The sequence below is a fragment of the Helianthus annuus genome, chromosome 8 (genome assembly GCF_002127325.2).
Source record: "Helianthus annuus cultivar XRQ/B chromosome 8, HanXRQr2.0-SUNRISE, whole genome shotgun sequence".
Lineage (NCBI taxonomy): Eukaryota > Viridiplantae > Streptophyta > Magnoliopsida > Asterales > Asteraceae > Helianthus > Helianthus annuus.
The window spans coordinates 69,427,617-69,438,953 of NC_035440.2; the positions used below are offsets into that span (position 1 = coordinate 69,427,617).

The 11,337-nt window shown below is 39.1% G+C and overlaps 2 protein-coding genes across 2 annotated transcripts; one reads left to right on the top strand and one right to left on the bottom strand.

Annotated features, from left to right (window-relative positions):
• The first annotated feature begins 1,143 nt into the window (after positions 1-1,143).
• LOC110870196 (transcription factor MYB73-like) lies at positions 1,144-7,337 on the top strand. Its single transcript, XM_035976025.1, has 3 exons — positions 1,144-1,199; positions 6,630-6,789; positions 6,853-7,337. The coding sequence occupies exons 1-3, from the start codon at positions 1,144-1,146 to the stop codon at positions 7,279-7,281; spliced, it is 645 nt and encodes a 214-aa protein (XP_035831918.1). The 3' UTR covers positions 7,282-7,337.
• Positions 7,338-8,187: 850 nt separating this feature from the next.
• On the bottom strand, positions 8,188-10,891 carry LOC110873102 (uncharacterized GPI-anchored protein At4g28100). The gene is made up of 2 exons (XM_022122028.2): positions 10,136-10,891; positions 8,188-8,657 (listed from the first exon to the last, which is right to left on the bottom strand). The coding sequence occupies exons 1-2, from the start codon at positions 10,772-10,774 to the stop codon at positions 8,322-8,324; spliced, it is 975 nt and encodes a 324-aa protein (XP_021977720.1). The 5' UTR covers positions 10,775-10,891; the 3' UTR covers positions 8,188-8,321.
• Between the last annotated feature and the right edge of the window lie 446 nt (positions 10,892-11,337).

The following is an 11,337-nucleotide window of genomic DNA, read 5'->3' on the forward strand; positions in this document are numbered from 1 at the left end:
GCCCTTCCTCGTTACAGTTGTAGCATGTGGCGTTCTTTAACCCCTTGCAATCTAAGGTTTTGTGGCCTTTGGTCTTGCAAATTCCACACAATTTGGCGCGTGGGTCTATTGTACATTTTCCAAAATGCTGCTTTTTGCAGTTATTGCATTTGGGTCTATTATTAGACTGACTCGAGTTCTTCCTAAACTCGGAATCTTTCCCACGCTCCGAGCTTCCCTTCTTCTTCTTGTTAGTTTGATGAGAGTTTTCCTCCTCTCTTTCTCTTCTTCTCTCGCCAGAAGCCTTAACAGACTTAATTCTGATTGCATCTAAGGTGAGAGATAAGGATAAGTCCACCGCGGACCTATATGTGGTTGGCCTAGATGCTTTAACATTTCCTTTTATCTCTGGTGCTAGACCTCCAATGAAACGCGCTATGCGTTTAGGTTCAGGGGTGACTAAATAAGGAACTAGGCGGGACATAGTGTTGAAACTTGTCACATATGCCGGACAATTCAAATTTTCCATGACCAAAGTCAAGAAGTCTGATTCTATCTTTTCTACTTCATGCTGAGGGCAGTAGTTTTCCTTGACTAAAGCAACAAATTGGCCCCAAGATAAGTTGTAGAGTAGAACTTTCCCCGTGGCTTGGAGCAATGATCTCCACCATGCCAACGCTTCTCCTTTAAATGATTGTGAAACAAATTTCACAACATCTTGTTCCGCACAACCACTGATGTCAACAACGGCGTCCATCTCATCGAGCCATGTCATGCAATCGATGGCCCCACTTTCTCCTGTAAAGTCTCTGGGCTTGCAGGAGACAAAATATTTATATGAACAGGTCTTAACTGGTGCCTCTTGATGAAACACAACTTGTCTAGACGGAATACTCCTTTGATTTGACAAGTCATGATCATCGTCCTCCCTTGACTCATGCGTTTCAGGAGGGGGCTTACTATGAGCCATAGATAGAGTCTTGGAGTGGGTATCATTTGATTCATCATTCTGTCGATCAAGAGCTCGAGTAACAGCATAATCTATTATTGCCTGCAGTTCTGCTCCAGTTACATTAATTCCGGTAGTATTATTGCTCTTCTTCAAACGACTGTTAACTTCATCTAATCCAGCCATGTAGCTCGATTGCTACATAATTATTAACAATGACTCATTTAGAGATTGCTATGGAATCATCATCTTTGACGATTTATCAACCATGGTAATATAAACCATATTGGTTAACTTATTATTTATATTTAATTAGTATTTTCCATTATAATTTATCCTAGTTATAAAACATTAAGGATATTAGAGTGGCGCATAAGGCCTAGTCACAAGGACAGTTCTAAATTTTTGTAAGCCATGATTTCAGAGAATTGAGGCATTTAAGGTTCGAATCACGTTCATTACCTTCTCTTGACAGGGAGTTGTAGACTTCAACTGTCGTTTGTCTTTTAGGACAATAGGTATAGCCCGTGGGCATTTCCCTTCTGAGGGGTGGTTATAATATGATCATCATCTCAGATGTTATTAGTCGAGATCGTATGGATCCTACCGACTATTATGCTTGGACCTGGTCCAACACTTTTAGACAGGAGGTCAAGACCACCACTGTCGTTGTCTTATCGGACAACAAGTTTAGCCCGGAGGCACTTCATCACTATCGGATGTTTATAATGTGATCATCTTATAGGATGACACAAGCCATGATTTCTAAATCACTAGGCTAGATAAGAAAATTGGAAGAATCCAATATAAGTTTGATTGTTGTGATTTATCGAATCACATTTGTCAGGAGTGCTAACACGTTCTTAGGCGTTAACAAGGATCTGAATCCCTTGGGTAGGTTTCACCATCTTGGCCGCTTAGGCTAGATTTCACCCTTAAGGTTCTTTTTTAAAAAAAATGCCTACTGGCAGGGAAGGAAGGATATTTATTTTTTATTCAGGATTTTATCATAAATCCTAATTTATAAGTTAATAATAGCACAAATGGCCTAGTCGCGTAGACAAGTTAATTTATAAGCCATGATCGTCTGGGATCGAGGCATTTAGTAATAGCACAAAAGGCTTAGTCACGCGGACAAGTTTAATTTATAAGCCATGATCATCTGGGATCAAGGCATTTAGTAATAGCACAAAAGGCTTAGTCACGCGGACAAGTTTAATTTATAAGCCATGATCGTCTGGGATCAAGGCATTTAGTAATAGCACAAAAGGCTTAGTCACGCGGACAAGTTTAATTTATAAGCCATGATCGTCTGGGATCAAGGCATTTAGTAATAGCACAAAAGGCTTAGTCACGCGGACAAGTTTAATTATAAGCCATGATCGTCTGGGATCAAGGCATTTAGTAATAGCACAAAAGGCTTAGTCACGAGGACAAGTTCAATTTATAAGCCATGATCGTCTGGGATCAAGGCATTTAGGTGTGAATCAAAGTTCATTACCTTTTCTTGACAGGGAGTCATAGACCACCACTGCCTTTTGTCTTATATGACAATTAGTATGGCCCGTAGGCGCTACATCACTATTGGATGTTTAATAAGTTTGGCCCGTAGGCACTACATCACTAATGGATGTTTTAAATAAGTTTGGCCCGTAGGCATTAAAAGATAATTATATCCTTATAAGGACCAATAAGGAAAACGATTTTCAGTAAAAGGAGTTTCTTCTTCATCCTATTTCTGAATGCTTTCTCCTTGGATGTTCGTTCCATTTTAGCCGCGGTACGAGACTCAGCGTCTTGGGCTCCGGTGTGGAGAACTCCTATTACGGCTTCTTCGCTTGGCGACGTATCCAATAAAAATAATCGGAAGCAGTAATTCCAGATTAGAATCGGGAGTATTCCTATGTTAACTCTAGACTCAAGTATGTGCAATTGTGTCACTGAGATTAAACACATTAGGATAGTGTTTAATTCACTCAGCGTTGGCTCTGATACCAACCTGTCACACCCCAATTTTCCACGTGTCACCGGTGGGCCCGGTGGGGAGTATAGTGACGTAGTTGGCGTCATCATAGACAAACAACACAATATAATAATGCACAGCGGAAGCAAAAGATAAATATATTACATTCCGAATATAAGTAATGTCAAAGTATTACAACGGAAGGTAAAGGATCCACAGGCGGATCAATAATAGAAAACTGTTCAATAGACTTTAGGCATCTAGGACTTGCAAGATTCCCTAGTGACGCCCCGAGCTCCCAGCCAATTACGCATAGTACCTGTCACTTAACCTTTTGGAAAATACGTCAGTTTACACTGGTAAATACAAGTAACTGACTCATTTTGGAAAAAGATTTTGAAAAGTGATTCGAGTGCAAACGGCACAAAATATCTTGACACATTGATTAAAATGCACAGAGGCAAAATTAATCTTTATACTTGGGACAATTTTATTAATAAAAATCTTGTATCCGATTTACATGGTTGTCCAACATTTAGGGCCGGTGATTATACAATACAAGCCGGACAAGATTAATCGACACACCACAAATATAATCTCACAAGAAGATAATCTCACGAGTGAGTATACGTTATACATATGCAACAGGAGGTGTTCTGTCTACACCTTGTGCTTACGTCGTGGCCATTCACTTTTTAAAATGAGCCAAGGATATCCAGGACACGGTCATTAACCCCCAATGTTATTTGTTATCAATCAACACAGATTAAAACGGGATTATGCAATTTAATCATCTCCGATTAAACAGTTTCTACACCCGACCAAGCGGTATTTTTATAATACCGTATCCCAAGCCCGTATAAGGGAAAATAAGTTAAAAGTATTTACCTGAGCTAGCTCCTGTCTTAAATAGCAAGAATAATAACTCAGCCGTATTCCTAAGTAAGCGTAGGTACAATTTACCGGAAATCTCTAGTCTGGAACGATGGTATAAATAACCAATTAGAATACTAACGGGTCTTTAATTAAGCCTAAGCTTAGACCGGTTAGTTTTAAGGAAATATACGGTTAAGACGCATGATTAAGCGAAAGACCGGATAGAATGTGATTTAGACCCGACAAGTTTGAATACTTGTATAATATGGGTATACTCAATACATTCTGGATTTTGAGATAAAAATGATAACGTTTGACCCGTTTCGGTCAATTTACGCAAACTAGTTACGTAAACCGAACCGAACGCAAAAAGGGCGTTACGGGTAACCAAAAGAGTCAAATGCAAGTTCCCTGAGATAATATGCTTTAAATATGATATAACATCAGTAAGTTATGTTCTATATTGCCCGGAATAATTTTAAACTCAATTTATGCCTTATAAGGGCATTTTGGTCATTTAAAAGATTATAAAAGAGTCATATTAGAAATCTGAGTTTCGGGTCTGGTTTATACAGTAAATATACTTCATTTAACATATTATAGCAGTAGGGTATGACCCATATACCAAACTTGTCATTTAAAATCAAACTATGCACCGCAGGGGTATTTTAGTAATTTCACAAGGGCTAAAAATGCCAAAACTGGAAATCTGAGTTCATATACTTATACTTACTGTTATTATATGAAAATATACTAATTACATCAGTAGGTATAAGTCTTATATGTTTAAACCGAGTATAACGCTTACTATGCGCTTAAAACGCTAAAAATGCGATTTAAGGGCGTTTTCGGGTTTTCAAAGAAAAGCTGAGATTTTTATATTTCCAGAATACTTAAAATACTTTATTCAACAAATAAAAACAGTAGGAAAAGGTTCGGGTCAAAAGAAGGTATAAAACTCATTTTATGGCTTTAACGGTCAAAACCGACATAAACCGAATCGACTAAGCGATCTAAGATACGTTCAGCCAAAAATTAATTAAAAATCATCAAAAATCCCAAAATATTATAATACATCAGTGGGTAAAAAGTTTTATATCAAAACGTGGCCAGAAGTGGGTCATACGCGAAAATGGCCGTTTATGTAACTTTAAGATATAGTTTTACGCTAATGGCCATAATTCAAAATCTGGACCACCAACTGATCCGAAATTTTTGGTGCAAGTTTATATATTAGAAATAAAGATTTCTACTCTTTCACTTTTCCAAAAAATCACGTTTTATCTCAAAAAGGGCAAAATAGTCAACTTTATGTATAAATTGGAAACATGCATTTGAATCGGCTAAGTATAGACTCAATCAACAAAATTCCAGAAAGTTTTACCAAAATAAAAAATGGTTCAAAATACTCTCCAATACAGATCTCAAACATGCATGTACGAATCCGAATTGATAGTCTACGAAATGGTCGTTTTACAAGACTTTCGGTTCCGATTCGTATTTATACTAAAGATTGTCGAGTTTATTATGATAAAACACATTCTTACATATATTATAAGTTATTTATGATGATCAAACAGATTGCATGTCCTTTATATTACCATCTAAGCTTATTTTTGCAAAAACATCTTCTGTTGACTTATTAGAAACAAGTTTGACTCGACAATCGGCATGCATAAAGTGGGAATCAGAGAATACCCTTTTGAGGGTTTGTTTCCCACATGAATACCAACACATATGTGGTTTCAATTCGAGAAAAGACTGAGTAAAACTCGTTTAAAAGTCAAAGTATAAGAACAACCAGTTTGACTTTTACTAATAATCGATGCAAGAACGAATTAGAGATTGAATTAGAAGCTTACAAGGGTCCTATTGATTCTTAGATAACACTAGGAATCGGCCTTGATGTCCAGAAATGTTCCAGAAATGCTTGGGAGAGAGTTCTTGCAAATGAGCTTCTTGATCACAAAAGGGAATGCCAAGAAATGGGGCTTTGATCTGATTTAAAGCTGAAATCAGAGGTTGAGGATAGGTTACTGTTGCCATAGGCATGCAAGGATGTTTATTGGAGCTTTTGGAGGTGCCATGAGCTGTTATGCACTTCAAATTCGGACCAGAATTGCAATTTTCGCGAAATTTTGCTTCTGATAGTCTCACGCGGCCCGCCTAAGGATTCCCAGGCGGGTCGCCTGGGGTCTGCAGGCCCAAAAACTTTCAAACATTGGCAGATTTGGTCCCTGTCCTTGCACGCGATGTTTCGGCTACTTATTTTGACTCGTAAACCCCCAAACTTGGTTTTTAAGAACCTTGGGACATTTACCAACATGGAAATGTCCTCGGATAACTTTGCGCTCAACCGAAAAGTCATGAAATTCGACGTTGACGCTTTTAGTCCCTCAAGTACGGTTTTGGCCATAACTTTCTCATACGTTGACGAAACTTCATGAAATTTTTACCACATATTGTAGTGAGTATATTTTAGCATTATAAAGCTTCGGGTCTGCCAAAAGTTCACTCAGAGGTATAAATTCAACATGTTGACACTTTTGGCCCCTATAGTTTGTAATTCCTCACTTTTGTGCAATTTCCGCGTCGTATGATCCATGAACCATCCGTTTAAGGTTATGAACATTATGTAGGGTTATCATAGAGTCTATTTATCCATTGTTGACACTTTAGACCCTTACGTTCCATAGTTTTCACCGTTTGTCACTTTTAGTCCCTTTAAAGTACACTTTCACATACCGGAACCTTATGACACGTGTCAAGACATTATTGGACGAAATTTTTCGAGGTGTTACAAACCTCCCAATCGAAACCCTAACCAGAGATCAAACCCAAAAAAAAAAACCTAACCCACAGGAGATCGAAGAACGACAATGGTGGTTTGCACTTGTGGAGCCTCAACCTCACTGAGAACCTCACTGAGAACCTCACGTCATCGTCGGTGAAAGATTCGATGACTTCGTTGAGTTTGTCGCTTCCTGGAGTCGAAAATGAAGCAGTTACGGTTGCGGCTACGGCAAACGCGACGCCGATGCAACTAATGCCGCCATCTCCGTCGCAGTCGCCGGTAGCGAGCTAGTTACCTCCGCCAGTACCACTTCACACGATGTCGTTACGTCAGATTCAAGTTGAAAATCATCAAAACCTAAACCTAAACAACAACAGCAACAACGCAGACGTGATGACGTCAATTCCGATGGCGATTTCAACGGCGATGCGTCAGCTAAAGGTATTACGAGATCCGGTACCTTCGGCAGCTCCGGCCGCGGCAGTGGAGCAACCAGAAAAGGTTTTGACTCCGTTTAGTGCGGAGTTTTTGTCTGTGATGCAAGAGATGATAAGAACAGAAGTGAAGAACTATATGACAGGTGTAGAACAACATAATAATCAGCAGAGATCCGGTGACAGAGGCGGAGGAATGTGTATGAAGCATGCGGCAAGTGGCGGTGGTGACGGTTTTAGGAACGCAGCGGTGGTGAAGAGGATTGGGATTAGCAAGATCGATTAAGTAAACCCTAGATTTATTGGTAGATGATGCTGGTGGTGGTAGATGATGATGGTAGGGGGTATTTATATTATGTGAGTTTTTTAATAAAGGAATTGGTTTAATGAAAATTAAATGGACCAAACTACCCTGCAGATAAAGACAAAAAAGGGGCCTTAAAACAGTCAAAAATGAGATTTTGAGTTTTGGACTAAAATGACAACAAAATGCAAACCACGGGGACCCAGATTTAAAAAGTTTGAGATTTGGACTAAAATGGCAAAACTGCCCAAACCACAGGGACCAAAATCGCAGTTTACTCCCCAAATATCCGTCCAAAATATTTGAAGTTCCATTTTTGATGTCTTCATCAGAATTTTTTCACATTCCAAAGATGATTGGGACACGCTGCCTAACGGTAATCAATATGAACAAAACTTGTGATGAAAGGATGGAGGATCAACTTGCTACAACTGACCTATAAGAACGGATTTACAAGACTCCTCTCTCAACGTATCAAATTACAATAATAAATACACACCTGATGTTATGTTTCTCAAAACATACAAACGAATTCTATATATCTCGAAACCTAACCTCCAATAAGAAAGAAAATCCAAAGTACTATTCCCTAAATTTTTTATTTTTATACAATAAATAGATACCAACAAAAACATTTTGTTTTGTTGCCAGAGATCCATATGGGCACGGTGCACCTATGAACAAATGTACGCTACAGGAAGAGTCCAGAGAGAGTGGGATGAGGACAAACATTTCTTCATTTCGCACGACTCTAAAACCTACTTTTTTATTGTACAATATAGTAATCCTCGTGATAGGTTATGATCTGCCTACATTGACGAGTAAAACCCTAGAAGAATATATTAAATGATTTTATAAAAATTAAAACAAGGCAACTTTTTTACTAACTTTATATAAAATTTCTCAGACCAAACTTGTATTTTAAGAAAATATAATATTTAACAAATTTAAACAGAATTACATTTCCATGAACAAACCTAACAACAAATACATAGAACTGAACACAAGATCCCCATTGCAGCCTACATGCTATAAAACAGTTGGTGACTGGAGACGTAAAGCAACGGTAAAGCTAAAGAGACGGTGAGAGATGAAAGGAACAGAGTGGATAATGAAGGAGAACCGTTGATTTCATAGGAATCAACGGCTAATGGCATTCCATCACTGTTGAGTGTGCATGACTCAGGAATGGAATCACCATCTGTGTTCATCATTGTGGCTCTCAGAACAGCAGAAACTGTGCGTATATACGTTGACCTGTTCTTCGCCAGAAGCCAGGTCAGACCCATCAGCTCGCAATCCTCGTTGTGCATTTTACTGCTTCTCTCCTCTGATTTGTTTGTGTCACCCTTGTTAAGCTGCATATAACAATAAATCAGTCACCTTATGTAAAGATGGTGGGCATAACTTTTATTTTGCAATAAACGCAGAGGTATATCCAAATCGGCTCACAAAAACTTCATAATGAGTCGGCTTAAACGAGCTTGAGCCTAAATAGTATGGAGCTCCAACTTTACATACCCTAGTCAAGCGTGTTGTTAAAATAAATATGATAATTTCTATTGTGTATTATAAATACGCAAATTGGATTTTATTAATCCAAATTATGACACTGGCCGATACTAATCTATACTAACAGTTTTGATCACACTGATAATTTTCACTTCCATTTCCAAAAGCCATCCGGCTCGCATAGGTTTACATTTGATTTTCACTTGATTTGGCTCACAATGGATGATTATGACCGAAATGGGGGAAACACACATTCCTTGTAAGAGAAATTGAGCGATGATTATGCAAGTTAAATTGCCATTGAAAATAAAAATGAAAAAGGAAATATGGCCACCGGTAAAACTAACGATATGAATCCAATTTGACTAATAAATAAAAACTATGTTACAAAGATTATTATATAGTATATTATGAAAACAGTAACTAAAAGCTATATGTTTTATTATGTGCATAAAAATATGATCTATTATGTGCATAAAAATATGATCACATAAATAAATATATTTGTTTAAATATAGCAATGACGAACTTAGTCGTGCCTGACATAAAAAAGGGGGTGTTTGGCTAAACCTTTCAACACCTCCTTATAACTTATCGGCTTTTACAAAAAAACTATTAAGAAGAAAAAGTGTTTGACAAACTCATAATCACTTTTCAAAATGACTTTTGCATAGGAGGAAAAGTTACTTTTGAAAAGTTAGCAAGAGTGACTTTTTGAAAAGTTAGCAAGAGTGACTTTTTGAAGTTGCTTATGACTTTTAGTTATTTTAGACCAGACGGTATGGGGCTCGTCCCAGGACCGTCCTCGTGCCGCCGCCCCCTTGCTCCGTCGCCCGTCCTCTTCGTCCGCCCAGAGCCGCCCAAGCCAGGCCTCACCCCCTCACACACACCTATACATACATATATACATATATATAAAGGGGGTTCATCCCCCACCTACTATGTCCATCTTCTTTAGGCCCATCCTCACACCCGCTTACGTGGCGGCCCATCCTTGGAGGACTTGCCTCCTCCATTCCATACCTTCCAATCTTACATGAATAAATTAAGACAAACACTTTTTAAAAAACAAATTATTAATTTATGACTTTTCTCACCCTATAAGCTAATCCAAAGGGAATAAGTAATTTTCATAAAAATTCTTTTGAGTTAAATAAACTTAGCCAAACAGGATGAGAGCGTGTATACCACACACGAATGCGGCGCGTGAGAAGTAGAAGTTGAATGTCACAAGCATGATAAAGACTTTACCAAATGTAACAACACAATCAATAATCAGATTCAGAAGCCTAATATGAATGAAAACAGTGAAATTGATACTAACCAAATGAAGAGTCTTCAAGCATTTGGAGCATCCATCAAGACCCGGAAACCCATTAACCGCCACATTATTCAAGCAATCCTTCTCCAACCTCTGCACCACATGATTTCCGACCAAATCTCCGCCGGAATTCACCGAAAACGCTTCCGGACAGGACAACTGGTGCAATCGGATGCCGCATTCGCAGTAAACGACGTCGCAGGACTCGTTAACTCTGGTCAACTCTATTCCGTTACTCTTTAGTCGGTTCTCCAGGCTGTCAATGCACGTCTCGGAGTCGTTGGGGAGGAGAGGGAGGTCGTAGTACGACGCCGTTTGCTGCGGTTGTTTGATCGTCTTGCCCAGTGCGGTTGCGGAGTAGGCGGAGTATAGCCAGGCGGCGAGGACCGGGCAGCACCTTGAGCGTCTAAGCTGACCGGAGGCGTGTTTCCCAGTGCAAGCCGATTTGACGTTTTTGAAGAGGTCGTTGGGGAGATCTAAAGGGCATCCTGAGTCTTCCGACTGTTCGGGAAAGGCGGGGATAGTGGTGGCTGGTGGTGTGGGGTTTGGGTGGAAAGACTGTACGGGGTCTGTGTTGGGCAATGCGGGCAGGAGGGGCAGGAATGAGAATAAAGGTAACAGCAATAACAACCAGTAGTTCATTGTGGGAGTTTAGTTATTGTGAAATGGAAGGGAGGGTGGGTGGGGGTTGGGAAGGATGAGTGACATTAAAGTGTGGAGTAGTGGTGTGGGTGTGGGTGTGGGTGTGGGTGTGGGTGTGGGGGAGGATTGGAGGAAAGTAAGGTGTTTGCTTTATCGAGTTTTGTGTTTAGAGGTGGGGTGATGCTGAGATACGGATGGAAAGTTGAAGGGCTAGTTTTGTAAATATAGCTATATCTTTTATAAATTATAGATTTATATTTATACTATATTATTCGACAATGTAAAAGAGTTGATATCCAATTTTTTTACGACCGATGAATAAAATTCCGGTTATATGACGTAGCCCAATGATAAAAGGTAACGTTATACGCCTGCGACCGCATATAGAGAGCTGGGTAGCACAAACCCAACTTCTTCAATTATAGAGAAAATCGATCGTCCGAAGGCTCACTATGATAAAACCTGCTTGAGATAAGATTTGAACTTGAGACATGTGGTTTTCAGCCTAACTCTTCACTTAACCTCCAATACCAGTTGAGCTACATCTTATTGGCAAAAAAGGG

What these genes read in the sequence shown, in the direction of transcription:
- LOC110870196 (XM_035976025.1), top strand. Translation starts at nt 1,144, where the DNA reads ATGACTCATTTAGAGATTGCTATGGAATCATCATCTTTGACGATTTAT. An exon ending in TTGACGATTTATCAACCATG is followed by an intron (nt 1,200 to 6,629) that starts GTAATATAAACC and finishes CCTAACCCACAG; the next exon opens with GAGATCGAAGAACGACAATG. An exon ending in CAGTTACGGTTGCGGCTACG is followed by an intron (nt 6,790 to 6,852) that starts GCAAACGCGACG and finishes GTAGCGAGCTAG; the next exon opens with TTACCTCCGCCAGTACCACT.
- LOC110873102 (XM_022122028.2), bottom strand. Translation starts at nt 10,774, where the DNA reads ATGAACTACTGGTTGTTATTGCTGTTACCTTTATTCTCATTCCTGCCC. An exon ending in GCTTGAAGACTCTTCATTTG is followed by an intron (nt 8,658 to 10,135) that starts GTTAGTATCAAT and finishes TGTTATATGCAG; the next exon opens with CTTAACAAGGGTGACACAAA.